The sequence below is a fragment of the Amblyomma maculatum genome, chromosome 6, assembly GCF_055883805.1.
Source record: "Amblyomma maculatum isolate TAMU_Amacu chromosome 6, ASM5588380v1, whole genome shotgun sequence".
NCBI classification, from domain to species: Eukaryota; Metazoa; Arthropoda; class Arachnida; order Ixodida; family Ixodidae; genus Amblyomma; species Amblyomma maculatum.
In genome coordinates, this window is record NC_139349.1 from 110190587 (window position 1) to 110206953 (window position 16367).

Below are 16367 nucleotides of genomic sequence, written 5' to 3' on the forward strand. Positions count from 1 at the left end.
TCGCGCTCGGTCTTCAGTAGCGGAGAGGCCGGTCCCGAAAGCGGCAGCGGCGACGGCAGGCGGCGGTGGCTCTGCACTGTGGCCCCCCTTGGCGAGCCCGGTAGTTGAGAAGACTGTCAGGGGCGCGCGCACGTCCCGTTAGTCGGCCGCGCGGGACCGCATGGCTCTCTCGCGCCGCCCGTAGCCTCTCCAACACATAGAGCTGCCTTTGCTGCTGCTACCCCTGTTCTCGTTGGTGTGTCCCTCGAGAGCGTCGAGAGAAAAATTAACTGTGCCACGGTAACCACGACGCTGTGTTCCCCCTAATCGGAACGATTGTCTCGCTCCGTCACTATCCCCGTGATCGTTATTATTTCAACGTGTGTCGTTGCCCGTCCGGTTCGGCGCGCCTCGCGCGCCGGCTCCACGTTGAGACGCGCCGCATGGCTTCGTCGTCGCACGTGTTCGGCGCGGCGGCGTCGACGACCTTTCGCTGGTCGTCATCGTCGGGGCTGTGCTTCTGCATCCGCAAGGATTGCACCTCCGTCCTCACCAGCTGGCTCCTCCTCTGGCTGTCACTTGCCGGTAAGCCCGGCCCGCTGTACCTCCTGAAGGTTCCTTATTGCATGAAACGCTTGGTTTCGATTGAAGTTTTTATTTTCATCTGCCGATTGCATTCTCCTCAGCAGCGTATACGTATAAAAAACGGTTCGACGCGAGAAGAACACAGTCTTTTTTTTCTGTCCGCTTGATTTATAATGAATGAATATCCTGCATCGTCGAAAATATGCCAATCTAAAACAGATACACGGCTTTTTTATCACTTCTATGAAAAAAGCTAGTAACTAATACTTACCATTAACATATACGAGCAAGTTCAGTGAAACAAGTTTAGGTAAGAATGATGCGCGAAACGGCGGCCCTGAAATAATTGATGAGGCTCACTTTAGCAGCGTGAATTGAGCAATATGACTTATGGTGAATCCGTGAAGTTTTAGACGGTCAGAAGAATCACGAAAAATGTCCGCCGGATTAAAGCAAAACAAAGCCGTGGTCATGTTTCCTTCTGTCACTGCTCAAAAAGCATTTCTCAAAGAAATATCCGTGCGCATGCTAAATACACAGATGAACGTAGGTATAAATGCACATAGTTGGACTTGGTGTCCAGAGTGTTTGCTGTGTCCTTACTCGGATGATATGCGTATATGCGTGCTTCTTGAATAACGTCAAACCAGATGTATACGCCTATAGTGTGGCTGTAACCTCATCGTAGTGGCCTGTGCTACAACAGTAACCTTCCTGAAGATAGAACGGACATAAATTGGTCTAGAATTTAGCTTCCACTTCTCAAGTGATTTGCGCTGTCCTTAAGTTCCTTCAGCTTCACAAGCTCGAACATAGGGTGAGTGAATGAAAAAAGAATAGGGACATTACACAAACTTTCCCCCTTTTTGAGAATCGCCTCAGCGATATCTAAGAAGAGACTTGACAGTTCCGACCTCTGATCCTTAAGAATGCTGTGTCTTAAAGTTTTCATCTTTCTGTAAACTTCTAGTATCCCACCGGCGTCATCAAATTAGCTTCCGCCGTCTTCGCTGGGTATGATACATAGTCGTTGCACTGAAACATCAATAATTTGATCGCTATACTTTTTCATGGATCATTTCATCAAACACACTGAAGGGCTGCCGGCAAATGCTCGTAGTTTATAAAAATGATTTTTGCCTGAGCGACCCGCATTTCTTGGGGTCATTACTTTTTAGGTGCAAGGAAATCTCTCAGTTTAAAGTCAACTTGAATAAAATGAAGAGTAAAAAAAGTCTTGTTACAGTCCTGTGAGATCACCATGTTTATTTTTCCCTGTGGGGCATTGACGACAAATGAAACCTTGACGGCTTTAAAAGTCTGCGCACTGAAATTAGGGCTTTCCTATAACGCTCGTTACAAGGTGTTGCAAACGCCAGCGGCCGGCGTTCGCCTGCCAACGGGTCGTCGGCGGCGAACCCGTTAGAGCCCAACGAGACTGATGGCTGGGGCAGAAAGAACTGGGTTTATTGTGTGGCTTGGGTTTTTATACCAAGCCAAAGAAAAAAGAAGAACGAAAGGAAAGCTGCAAGCAGAGGCTGCCGTGACGCTTGGTGATGACGAGCAGAGCGGAGGCGGGCACACGTGGCGCTGACGACGCATTTAGCAGTTCGCAGCACAAGGTGAACCCGAACGTCATTCTGTTGGTCGGCAAGTAGGGTGCGCAACACAAGCTCATATCATCGCGCGCGCTCTTTGCTTGGCACGCACGCACATGCGCTTTTTTTTTTTCTCTCTGCGTGAGTACTTAGCCGTTTTCCCTATATCCACGCGATCAAAGCGAAACTGCAGCGACCCAGGGCCGAGGAGCTGTAAAGTAAAAGTAAAGGAAACGGAACATCGCCATTCAGATCATTCTGCGACTGCCAGGAGCAGCTCGACTGGTAACATTCATGGTGACTGAGTTCCCGCCAGTGTCACAAAGCCGGCCGAAGCGCCTTCGGCAGCTCGGAGGTAGAAGAGCAAACTCGGCGACTGGCGGGAACGAAGACCTGCCTGGTCCTGATAAGTGCTCAAATCTCGACTTGGATTGCTTCTGCATGACCGCACCTGATTGGTTGCGAGGGTAATCCGAGCGAATAAAGACCACGAGTCTCTCCGAGATCGCCGTTTTCCTTCCCCTTCAGGGTGCGCGAGAATTCTACAGGATTCGTCGTTTTATTTACTGATATATCCACCGCACCTACCTTCTACATCAATTTTGGGTCGCAAAAGCTTTTCTCGGGTATTTTTAACGCTGTTTGAGAAGAGAGAGTAATGCGTTTTTCGCAATGTGAGGATTCAGCCGCGCGTTTTTCAAACAGTCTGTATACATTTTTTTTTTTTTTTTTTGTAGCTGTTCCTGCTCAAACCATTTAGGTAGATCATCCAGCTGAAATAAAAAATGCTCCTTAAATTTGCCTAAAAAAGACATGAATAAGATACTGTAATATAAATTGGAAAGTATACCAGGGCTGAGGCATCTGAAGCGTGTAGTCCCGCTATTGAATCGTCCCATATTCGTCAAAGGATGATGATAGCCGTTGAAGACCACGAAAGGTTTCGTAAAACAAAGTTACCTATGCCTCGAAGGAAAGTTGGCGTCGTAACAGCCCCAATAAAATTATGCGCAGCATCGTTTAATGCAAGTAAAACGATGACTTAGTCCCTATAAAGCTAGGGGTAATTAGCACGCTAAAGGTAAGAGTGATTCAGGCCAGCCAGGATGATGCGCACGGCATTACTGTGTCCCTGCGCTCTTGTCGCCGGAGGCGGCGCAAGGAGGTCGAAGCCCAATCATGTAGAGCGCTCCATGCTGATCGGCCCAAATGACTCGTACATTTCGTATAGTGATGCAGGTAACTCCTGAAATGGAGCATAGAGACGAAGCATCCGCTTCGCAACTGATATGTACTAAAAAGAGGCACTATTAGGGCACGTTCCGGTTTCGTGCAAAAATGGGTACTTGGTCGAAATACGCGCTTACTGAAGCGATAGCGTTAGAGGGATCCTTTCTCTCGAAAAACTGGCGTCGGTGTGGCTGCGTGACGTCAGGCGATCACGTGACATGGCCGAATTGGCAAGCGTTGCCAACTCATGTTCTGATAGAGACACGTCGCCCTTAGGCCACGCAGGCACATTCGTTCGGCTTGGTTAAAGAGGGCACCTATATTTTATATGTCCGATGGTCTCTGATGTAAAGTATATCTTTTGACTGTATGCTGACGAGTAAGCATGAGATAACAGAGGCAGAAATAAAATGCTATTGATTAAGCGAGTAGCAAAGTGACGGATCACAAAGGAGTTAATTAGTTTTAATTAGTTTAGTTAATTTGAACCTTTAGTGTGACTCATGCTGAACAGATAGCTAGCTATATGCCTTGCAAGCTAAAAATATTGGCCTTGCTAGAGTAAAACCAAACTTGGATACTTGAACTTTGCTTACTTTTGTCATTTTTCGGTTTGAACAGAGAAAGTTTAACACCTGCGTATATTTGAACGTATTTATACCCTACTTTGTAGGCTGAAATGCAATAATTTCTCGGCGCCCTTCGCTTCCTGCGGGCTGCATCAGTGTTGCGAAGTAGCACCATTGCCCAAGGGAGCATCTCAGTTTATTACGCAATGGGTTGGGGGACTAAATCATTCATCATGGGATTGTGGAAATGCGCAAAATATAATGATAGAATGCCTGGTTAAAAAAAAAATTATCGCGGACACTTAAGCTCCACCGTTCAATGTTTGACGCAATAGCATAGGCCATAACCCGACGTATAAAGCCCGGCTTTAAAGTAGCGTATAAAAACCTATAGAGCTGAACCTGCCGTATAAGGCCGTGTGAACGTGCATCAGTGGTCTAGGAGTCGCGTACCTGACTAGGCACCCAAGTGAGCTGGAAGTTTGATTCTTATTCCACCTTCCCTCCTCAAATGGGCAACCAGAGTTGGCAGCTTCCCAGCTTTCTGATATCGCGTGGTGTCATTAAGTCGCACAAGCCATCGAAAAATCAGTGCTCGGTCATGTCAGCTGAAAGGTACCACATGCCAACGCCATGCTGCCGAGTGTTCGCTCACAATACGCCGATGCCGGATTTCCTGCCTAGTGGGACCTTTAACGCCGTCACGTCAAAGTTACCTGTTGGTGAAAACAATGCAAATGTTCACCTGAATACGTCAAGCCACAGCACGTAGGCACTGACGCCTAGGATATTTGGTGAGGTGAAGTCATGTCAAAGTGCCGTGTGACAGCGCGGAGGAGTAGAAATTTTCAGCTCCATCGTCATCTGTGTCTTGTACGCCACGTTAATGACAGGCTAGTTTTCGCCACGACACTGTCTCGAGCCGTTCAAATACTGAGATTATTCGGCTTCTGTGTCGCAGCCCGCTCGTGATTTGTTCATCATGAGCAAACATTTTCCATTTTTAACCACCTTTTAATTTTCCGAATACAAATCCCAACTGCGGACTTGTCACAGTCACACAGATCGACAAGAAAAATTAGGCAAATAGTTAACCCTGCTAAGCCTAAATAGCCAAAGCGAAACCTGCAGCACGTTTCGCTCGACCCGCCTCTCTTCGTCTCTGTACGGCAGCTTCTCGGCGAGCTACGTCTGACTGGATGATCGGATTTGGCCTGTCGTCTTCGCAACCTCTGAGACGCAGACACTTCACGAGGCCTCTCACTTGCATCATCTATGACGACTGCTGTCGTTAAATTGCCGGGAGCTGTTGCGATCCGTTGGCACCGGCTAAGAGGCAGCGGAGGCTATCAGACAGAGCGGGCGCCACTGCTCCAGCATAGCTGCGGTTGAGTGACGTCATTGCCGTCCCGTGACTAAGTAGATACGAGCGCGCGGTTACCTCGATTTCAGCGGCGGCGGCTGAGTGACGTCATAGCTGCCACGTGGTTTCTTCTTGGTTCAAGGTCACATGCGCGCACATAGGGAAGAATCTACGGAGGGGAGTAGCAAAAGCTTTATGTTTTTAGAGGAGCTAGCACTTGTAAGTAGCTTCAGTTTCAGAGACAACGACAGTTCATTTTCCTAACTTACGATCTTTATTCTTCATCCCGGCCTTTACAATGGCTACCCAAAAGTAATCTAAGGATAGTGTTGAAATTGTGAGCCAAAGCATGAAAGTTGCACTTGTAGTCAGCACAAAAATGACCTGGTTACTATAATATTGATGTAATCCAAGGTTTGACTGAACGCCGTCTGGTCAGGTAGTTGCATGGTTGAAAAAATCTAGAGTCACTGACCACTTGTCAAAAATATTTAGTTGACGTTTCGGAACCCCTACGGGTTTCTTGTTCCCAATGAAGAACCGGCCGATTGAAGAGCAGCTTAAATAGCTTTGAAAGGCGACGTAATGATTTTGCGTAAGGCGGGTGAAGGTTTCCCTTTGTTCTGTTGATAGTGTTTGCCGTTGACTGGATAATCAGAGATTCCAGGTGGAGCCATGCTGACAGGCTTCTCTCGGTAGCGATGATTTCCACGTCATCCCAAGCAGTTTCGTGGCCTTCCTTTTGCGCATGCTCTGCCACAGAGTTTGACGCTGTACGGCTCTTGGCGACATCACTGCGGTGCTCTTTTAGCCGCCTGTTCAGATTCCGGTCTCGCCGATGTAGACGGAGCTACAGTCATCACAAGGTATCTTATGTATGATACCCGGGAACTTTGAACGGGGCAAAGCGTATTTTACGTTGACGAGAGCGCCTCGCAGTTTGCTGGTTGGCACTTGGGAAATATGTAAGTACATTATGCTTCTTGAAAACCCGTACCAAGGCTTCACTTGTGCCCGGGATGTACTGGATGGGCGCGCGTTTTGGTAGAGATGACGACGTGGAATTTTGTATGGGCTCCGGCTGGGAATGCGTCTCGATCTGTCGTTTGGTTATGCTTTCAAAGAACTTTTTCGGATATCAGTTCTTTGCGCTTCTGTTCTAATAACTTCCAGTTCCTGTTTCAGCGAATGTTCATCGGAACACGGGCGTACTATAATATTCCTTCGGTGTGAACTCATTCGATGCCTTTAGAAATCAACTATTATCGTTGAAACAAGAGAGAAGCAGGCCTAATCATGTGTGTGTTTCCAACTTCATCAGTTTGTATTACTTATAATGCTATACCTGCAGGCTCCGCATCGGGATGTTCTGTCTGTATAATATGACGTGTATACTGATGTTTCGCTTGTTTTTTTTTTTCTCTCGCCAATTTTTGTTGCAAATATTTCTTCGTTAGAAACAATTTCGTTACAGTTTGCAAGCCTATAACGTAGTTGAGAGCAATTTCCTTGGCCCTTGCTGGAGATTGAAACCGCCCTTTCATTTCATATGCCGCTGGTATTACTACTGACAACGACGCAGCTAAACTATAGAACGACGCTGTCAACAGAAAGGAGAATGTTGAACAATGTTCTTCACAAATCTTAAAAAATGCCAGTTTCCGCCCAGGTTGGGCAGTCAACAACGGTCGCGCAGATAGTGCACGCGCGCTGTGTACATTACTTCATAGTTGTATATGAAGTACATTTACTTCATAGTTGTATATCCAAGATATGATCATTTTAATAACGAAGGAACAATTTGTTAGCACCTACACAATCGCAGTCATACGGCTACAAAAAAAGATGTTGGAAGCATCTGCACTCGAGAGGCGTTGGTCTCACGTTCGAAACCCGGAACACGAAGAATTTTTATTCAAATGCGAACCTTCTGTAAACTTTATTTAACTTTCCTCTGAAGCCTTTTGGCTATGCTTGGTAGGATGCTAAAGAGCAATTCTTTTGTTATTAGGAATTTTGTCTACGTTTAGTGATCTCAGTAACATACATTGGAGACGGTTAATGAAAAAAATGGGCGTATGTCCTCAGGCGGGCAAAAAACTGTACCAAGTTTTCACAATGCTTTGAAATACTACTGATGCTAAAATAAACTGGGAAAGTGGAATTATGACTTTATATGCTGATGGTTAACGATATAGCTTTTAACAAACATAGAAAGCTATAGCCTTTCCGAGACCATTGTGGAACATGGTAGAGCGACAGACCGAAAATAAATGCAGTGGAATGAGATTTGAATGGGGATGAATCCAACTTGCCATCGATTCCGCCCACTTAGTTTCCACTCACTGCAGTCTGTCACTGTTCTAAGCAACCGTAACACGCTTTAGATCCCCTAGGAAAAAACACCGATTCTTCGACAGCTTTAAAGTGCTGTAACGTTTCGACTGGGAGACGCATGGGCGGAATGTAATTCAATGATTTTCAGACAGGTAATTACAAACAGTACAAAAAACGCAACAACAGCATAGCGAATTCTTGGCGCTTAGCTTCTAATCTCATTGCGTTCCATTTTTGTTTCTAGCCAAAAAGAAGGGAAGCCATCAATTAGGGCGGGTAATTCAATTTGCCCGCATAAGGAACCCGTCCCAACCCTGCTCTCTTCGGCGGAAGAGTACTTTTGTTATGAAAAGGCGTGCGATAAAAGCGGTGCCTCTGCTTTAGGCGTCACGAGCCAATGTTTTTACCCTTCATTAATACGTTCGTATGCCCTTTATGCGTTTGGTAATTTGGCAGCTTTTCTTATAACTTCGTTAGACCACTGTCTGAGTGCCATACATCACTGGGCGTTGATTAAGAAAGCACGTCTTTCATTTCGTGTCCTCTTCTGTTTTTGTCCTTTAACGTGTGTTTTTTGGCTCACAGTCTCCAAAAGTAGTAAGCGCACTCTTCTCTATGGAAGCGTACTTTCTTTTTTTTTGTGAGTGCGAATTTTATCTCCTTAATAATCGGTTGCCGATAAGGATAAACAAAGACCGCGAATAATTCTAGACGTCGGTGCATATGTTTTAAAATATCACTAGCGAAGTATTGAATCTAAAGGCTCGAAGAATGCGTGAACATTCGTATCCTGTAATGCTGCCTAAGCCCTGCGAGGAATGCCTAAAATTGATAACAGATGATACACAAACATGAATGTCAGCCGCGCGCTTATATATTTCATAACAAAATAAAATGATAGCGTGGATTGCGAATACAACCACTTTAAATCATTTCCAGGCTTAGCGCTAAGAATCGCTATTTTTTTACTGCCATCTCTTTACAAAGGTCCCTGCGTCACCGGATGCGTGAAACATGATATGTGTATTGATTTTAAAAAGTTTCTTCAGTGTATGCCGTCATAAGACGTCAAAGTAATTTACCTTCGTCTGGGCAGCACGATCATCACTGGCGGGGTTTTAAATACGCTTTTGCTTCTGAACAAGAAAAACCACGGAGGGGAGAAGGAAGAGGGAGACGTTCATTCATTCCTTGCTCTGCTTTTTAGAGCGCAGCTCTTTGGCGCTCGTTCCTGGGTTTCGCGTCGGCGTCGGCGTCGGCCTCGTAACCAGCGCCTCCCCACTTTCATCCCCCCAGTTCGAGCCGGCGCTTGGCAACCGAAGCCTCGCAGGAAGCGCGGAGCAGCCGGAGAACACAAGGAAAGGAAGGGGGTTTGGGGGGGGGGGGGGGGGGAGGGGTCGCCGGAGGAAGCGCTAGCCGCGACTGTCTGATGCCGCTGCCGCCGCTAGCGAGTCAAGACAACGTGACCACGTAGATAATAATAATAATTGGTTCACAGGAAGGGAAAGGCGCAGTATCTGTCACACGGGTTTGTGGACACCTGAACCGCGCCGTAAGGGAAGGGAGGAAGGTGGGAGTTAAAGTGTAAAGAGCGAAAGAGGAGCCGTAGTGGAGGGCTACGGAGTAATTTCGACCACTTGGGGATCTTTAACGTGCGCTGACATCGCACAGCACACGGACGCCTCTTCGTTTCACCTCCATCGAAACGCAGCCGCCGAGGTCGGGTTCGAGCCCGGGTACTCCGGCACAGTAGTCGGGCGTCTTACCCCTTGTCTTACCACTGCACCGCCCCGGCGGGGCTGGACAGAAGAGATTTATTTAAAAAAAAAACTGATTTATTTATAGGAAGGGAAAGGCGCGGTAACTGTCTCACTTGTTTTCTGTGGACGCCGCAACCAAGCCGTTAGGGAAGGGAGGAAGGCGAGAGTGAAAGTGGAAAGAGAGAAAGAGGAGTCGTAGTGGAGGGCTACGGAGTAATTTCGACCACCTGGGGATTTTTAACGTGCGCTGACATCGCACAGCACACGGACGCCTCTTCGTATCCCGTTCCTCTCGCTCTTAACGCGTCCCACGGCTGTGACAACCTCGCGAGGCACTTGTATAGATCTCGTCTTTGAGAATCAAGCATTGGTGTACCAAGTCGAACATATATCAGTCTATTTCTCCGACCACAAAGCTTCCTTCATGACTGTCAAGAACTGTTAGTGGAGTCTTTGTTAAAGGAATACGTGTGAAAAATAAAAAATAAAAAATTTTGTGATAGCGCATACATGTGTTGCTCGATTTCTTTGCCTCAATCTATCGAAAAGGTGAAACAGCTTATTTGCTGCGCTCAAATTTCGCATTAGGAAGTAACGTAATCGTCGGTAATTTTTTCTCTCTCCAACCCCCCCTCCCCTCCTTACCCCCCCCCCCCCCCCCTCTCCTATTCCTGGCTTTTCTTCTTCGGAAGCAAAAGCGCATTTAAATTGTTGCCAGTGATGATTGCTCCACCCAGACGAAAACAAGTCCACTTGTCGAAACGTTGGTTCGGCTTGCGAACTCAGGCTCCCCTTCTTAATCATTGTTCAGGCTCTACCCTACTATGTAGCCATCTTCTTCCTCTCGTTCTACCCTGAAGTAATTTATGCAGTTCAAGGTACATTAAGCTGAAAAAATGCGCAGGAAGTTGTTTGGAACAGGAAGCGTTTAGTATACCAATGCTGAATACTGGTCTCCGGTTCTCAATTTCCCCACATAATGCGCCTTTGCGTGCAACAGTACTTGGCGTAGAAAAAACGAGGTTTCCCAGTCCTATAGTCGCTTAAATTCGGGCACATAATGGATTAATAGCTTTGTTCGATAATTGCTTCTTTCAAAACGCTCAACTGATTGATTTGTAGGAAGGGAAAGGCGCGATAACTGTCTCACTTGTTTTCTGTGGACACCTCAACCGCGCCGTAAGGGAAGGGAGGAAGGTGGGAGTGAAAGTGGAAAGAGAGAAAGAGGAGCCATAGTGGAGTGCTGCGGAGTAATTTCGACAACCTGGGGATCTTTAACGTGCGCTGACATCGCACAGCACACGGACGCCTCTTCGTTTCGCCTCCATCGAAACGCAGCCGCCGAGGTCGGGTTCGAACCCGGGTACTCCGGCACAGTAGTCGGGCGTCTTACCACTGCACCACCCCAGTAGTTTCAAATTTCGCAAAATTAACCAGAATGAAAAGTGGCGCTACTGACAACGCAAAGCTGATTAAATAGTGCTTCATACAAAAGATCGTGGCGTCAAGGCGAGGAGGTTTCGTATTTGGCTTGGTCAGTGGTAGGGCAACGTGGAATCCGTGGTCCCGCCGCGACGATCCCCAACCTTGTGCAGCTTACATTCGATCAATATAGCATTTGTTACTCGCTAAACATATTTAGCACGAGTGGATGTTAGGTATTAGGTTTGCGTTGAAATAAGTCAAGTCCTCCTTTTAAATTTGTTAGGAGAAATTACATGCTTATGATTGATATCCCCCCCCCCCCCCCTCCACTCCCCATTCTCGACCGAACACTATTGTCGCGTCGAAATTAAGCTTCATCTATCCAGCGTGCAATTTCTGGATGGAGTACGGCATCCCCATTGTGCTCTCCAGATATGTACGCGAAACTATATACTCAAGGCTGTTGTACAATGTCGGACAAGGCTTAATCGCTAAAGTCCTGGTCTATATCTCAACCAGCGTCGAGTCGCGTTTCACAAAGGCTTACCACTATATTTAACAGGTATAGGTTTTAACGTAGTTCAGGCTTTCATTCTTCAAGAACGATGCGTAAAGGAAGAGCAAAAATTTACCTTCGGTCTTTAGAATTCAGGCAACGACTCAGATTAGCGTAGCTAATCTGCTAGTAGCCGTTCGCACTTTCATGGGACGCTAGAATACAACGGAGATTTTCTTACCAGTGTTTCCACAACAGTTTCTAGCTACCCCGTATCTCTGACACTGCAACTTTTCGCTCCCCTTCAGCGATTCATTTGACAAACGCGCACAGCTTTGACCAGCCGGGGCGGGAAAACACCGGGAGCGCATTTGCACCCTCGGCGCGTCGAGGAAGTCCGGGGCTTCGCAATGGTTTACAGTTCCCCCGGGAGCAGTCTTCGTGGCAAGCAAGACTACTTTCGCATGCGCACCTAGACTCTTCGCTTTACTGGTCCGGACGCAAAGTCAAAGCTCCGAGCTGAAGAAATTCGGACCGGCAAGCCCCTCGACATGCACCTGGAAGAAGAAACTTTGTGCGCGGTTTTGTACGTAAACTTACTTGGCGCTTCTCTCCCTAGAAGGGGGCTTTGTGCGAAGCCAACGACGTCCGCGCACAATCGACGCTCAGAGCACGTAGCCGCTTCAGAAGCGACGCGTGTCTTCGTCGTCCCCCCTGTGTGACGCTCGTATAAAGCACGGCCACGCTCTGCGTGAGTGAGACAACATCCGGATGCGAACAGCGGGGACACACGTACATCGCGAGGTACAAAAGAGTCAGAAGAAGACAACGACTCCAAAAACTACGAAGAAGGCACCTCTTAAAAGGGAAGGAAAAAGGGAAAGAACAAACAAGAATGAGGACATCATGTTTTTGTGCTTTGAGAGCCATAAACTGCGATCGGGTCGTAATGGCCGAAAAGATCAGGCAAAAGAGAAGAAAAAAAAAAACATGAAATACCGAGAGAAGTACAGGCAAGAAGAAGGGAGTCGGGCTGGTGCGTGGGGGATGTTGCTGGAGAGGAGGGAGCGGGAGGCTGTACCATGACTGCGTTCCATCTTTATAAAGCCCTTTGCGGAAACTCTTCGAATGCACGAGACTATTTATAACGTCCTCCCCCACATCTGAGTCTCCCTCCTTGACTACTACTTCCATCCCATGCTCCTTCAAGTCAAGCCTTTTTTCCCGACGTCTCCCTCGTACAGCGTCCCGTTCTTATTTTCCTTTTTCGCCGCTTCAAGAAAAAAAAAAGCAAATATCCTTCCAAAAAAAGATTGCGGGAAGAAGCAAATGAAATAAACTAACATCTCAAGAAGAGAAAAAGTGTACAGAAGCATTTTTTTTTTCTTCTTTTCTGCCAGCCGCTGAACGAGCGTGTCGCGCTCTCCGTTAAGGCGTATACAAAATAACACAAATCGTCTAGACAGGGGCTAAGCAAAGAAGCCACCAAGGCGGCCTATCCAGTAGCTTATTTCTCTGTCTTTTCCATTTACTTCGTTTCACCTTTTGCGGCATCGTAAACGAAAAAAAGGAAGCGGACGGCAGACGGGCTATGGCTTTTAGATCAGTTAAAACAAAGAAAATTTTGCAAAAAGAAACAGCTAGGTTTTCGTCTGTTTGTGTGTGTTCGTGTGCGCGCCAGCGAGCGCTCTTGGGCGTCATTGTCAAAGCGAGGCAGAGTGTATCGCCAAGAGAATGAGAACGGGCCAGTAATAAGCTGGCGGTTTTCTAAGAGGCCCTAGCTGTATTGATTTCGCCAGATGGACCATTTTCTACGAGCCCGACTTGCTTCCTTCCCTGCTGCCTCGGTGCTCCTCCTCTTCTCCAACGTGTTCCCCGGACTGCGTTGTTTTCCCTGATGTGGCAGCCGGGCCGACTCGTGTACGGCCGTGCCTTCGCCGCGGTGCTGGCGAGAGAGAAAACGCTGGTTGGAGAAGAAAAAGGAGAGGAAGCGATATTACGAAACGCTGAGGTAAGCGAGATGGTCAGACGGGCCTCACAAGCGGTTCCCGAGAGCCAAGACGCGGTCACCGAAGGACACTGAACTTAGGCCGTCTCTTCCGCGAAGGCTTATGGTAATAACAAGCTGCTTACTTTGTGTGTGCTTGCTAATGCGCGACATTTATTAGAACGTGTTCGGACTGGTAAACACTATAGGGTATCACAGTGCTTGAGGCGTCGCTTGAAAGCGAACGCAATGGGGGCTTTGGAAAATGAGGATTTCGCGGTCGCAACTGCGTAGCTACGCGTTTTGGGGAAAACTGTCTAGTTGGCGAATTTTTATTACTGGCCTTGTTTCGGATAGCGGAATGAAATAGGGAAAGAAACTAGGAAAAAGGAACGAACGATTGTCGTCTCCACTGAAGGCGCTTCTTCTATTTCGCAAAAACTGCATGCTACGAATAATGCACGTTTCTCTTGCGTTTCGGACAGTAAAAGACAAAAGCATTTGAACGCCCGGTGGAGACTTTAAAACCTTCCCGCTGTTCTGGCACGATTTACGGTTAGCACATTGTCCCGAATTTCAGATTCCAGTGCTGTGCGTCAGTATTTCGGAACATGGTATTAATTCAAAGCGTTATAGTCTCGGGGATCTTATAGACCATTGTTGCTTTCGCGCAATAAATAAATAAGCAAATAAAAAACAGAAGTAAATAAGCAAATAAATAAAAGTAAATAAATAATTCAATCAATCTGCCAGTCAATCAATCAATTACACTAAACTAAGTTATTTATGGCCCCTACCTTTGTTTATTACGCAGTGCTTCGGAACTAGCCATAAAGTTCTGCGACTGGATTTCCACGATTTCAACAAACCAACTGGAGAAATAAGCCAATGTCAATGTATGAAGCCATATTAGTAAGAGGAAAATGTAGAAAATCAGTTCTGTAATGAAGGGAGTAACTGTTCTTAAACAAACCCTTAATTGATGCGTAGATGCCACTTACTCGTATGAAGATACGACGAACGCAGCACCTTTTGCTCTTAGGGGGGGGAAGATATTTTAAAACAGGAGGATAGATGGAAATATGTTGGTCGATGCGTGTGTATATTTTGCTTTATTCGCGTATAAAACATCCCCGCGTTATTTGAGTATATCTCCGCCAAGGTTTAAAGCTAGGCGGTGAGGGTGGTGTTCACGTTGCCCGCTTTCGCATGCGGCCGCATGGAGCAGCCTTTGCAAAGCAGCCGAGCGCATGTCAGCTCCGGCGTCAGGCGCATTCACTGCTTTCGTAATACCATTTGTTTTCAGTGCGTATATACTTTCTACCGACATAAGCGTCGAACAAAACCAAAGGATTAATCTCTCTCATGGATGACAGCACGAATAACATGGTCTGACATCCTGCTCGTTAGTGTGTGTTCACTCTGTGTCTACGTGCTTGCATAATGTTTAGTGAGATACATTTTTCAAGATCCATGCGACTGAATCTACACGAGTGCATCTACTCTCAGGATGAAAAGGGACGGATAAACGTTTTGCGTGAAATCCTTCTTCCTTTCTTTCTGATGTGACAACATGGCATTTGCAGTAGGTATCGATGCATGCCATCTATCTATGCGGGGTCTGTCTGTATAAGGTATCTTACTTCTCCCAAGCTATACGGTTTGGTACTGTCTTAGGCCGTCACCCTCCATAGATGGCCATGTGGGTGTGCTGGAGCTATTTTAAAAATTAAAAGTCATGATCATCAAATAGTTTAACTTCAGGGAATTGTGGTGGGAAGAAGTTGACTCTGTACTGCCTAGATTTTATCGCAGCCTTTTTGATATGAGACATATGTTTGGACGTATCAAGACATCCTAATTATCAGCAGCAACGTCGCTTACTGTTGCTTCAGAAATGTATTGGTTAATGCAGAAATATTAATCTTTTAAGTAAGCAAATATAATAATCGTTGCTCGCGCCTCCTCCTCTCCCCTCTCTCCCTCTCTCTCTCTCTCTCTCTGTATATATATATATATATATATATATATATATATATATATATATATATATATATATATATATATATATATATATATAGGGGAAATGAGGGTGCTCGTTATAATACATGAAGGAAAGAAGCCAACAGTCGGCGAGGCCAAGGAAAGCGCTTCTTTGGCCTCGCCGACTGTTGGTTTCTTTGGGAACCGGGAACCGTGTTGAGTTGCCAACACTATAAGAAGACAAGCAAGAACCATGTACCAGCCTTGAGAAAGGCAGGGCTCCTGCCGAAGCGTCGACTCCAAATAAAACAGAAATCAGTACGAAGCATGTTTTCACTTTATATATATATATATATATATATATATATATATATATATATATATATATATATATATATATATATATATATATATATATAAGCGGAGGGCCACCCCAGAAGAGGGAGCACGCGTGTTTTCCTAAACACCGTGACGACGCTGTTTACACGTGTACAACCAAAACACCCTAAGCGACATCAAAAGCAGCAGCAGTGTTCAGGCGGAGCGCGGTGGCAGCGTGGTTGGAAGTGGGAACCGTGACGAGGGTTGAGAAAGACGTTAGAAAATTCGCGAGGAAAAAAAAAATGCGTTGAGAAGAAGAGGGAGGAGGAGGAATGGGGAAGATGGGAGGGGTAGGTAGTAGTGCGAATGTTTGGAGAGGTACAAAGGATGCAGCTGTGGCGTCAAAGCTGGCAGATGCTGGTGTAACTAAAGTATAATCACTAGATAAGTTTCAAAAGTGCCGTGATAACTTTACTCGCACCGCCTAGTTTGGAAGAAACATGGCTGCTGTTGCTCAATGTTGCCTGTCAAGAAAAGAAAAAGTGGAAGATTCAGCGAGACTCATGAACTGGTCTGGGGCTAACATAATATTAAGTAATCACACTTCTTCCACAACAAACAGAGAAATGGAAAGGGCTGAATCATACGCTGGAAGTGGTACACAACGCATTGGAGGCAAAACGACAATAACTTTCAGGAACTGTATATAGGGTTTAAGTGAACTTGAGCAAGGA

At 46.3% G+C, this 16367-nt stretch overlaps 1 protein-coding gene across 1 annotated transcript in view; it reads left to right on the plus strand.

The window, feature by feature from the left end:
• Window positions 1-422: 422 nt before the first annotated feature.
• Window positions 423-16367, plus strand: part of LOC146186572 (cell adhesion molecule Dscam1-like) — a 283106-nt gene continuing 267161 nt past the window's right edge. The window contains exon 1 of the mRNA XM_084608063.1: window positions 423-564. Within this exon, the coding sequence (XP_084464189.1) occupies window positions 423-564 (142 nt within the window). The remainder of the gene's footprint in view (window positions 565-16367) is intronic.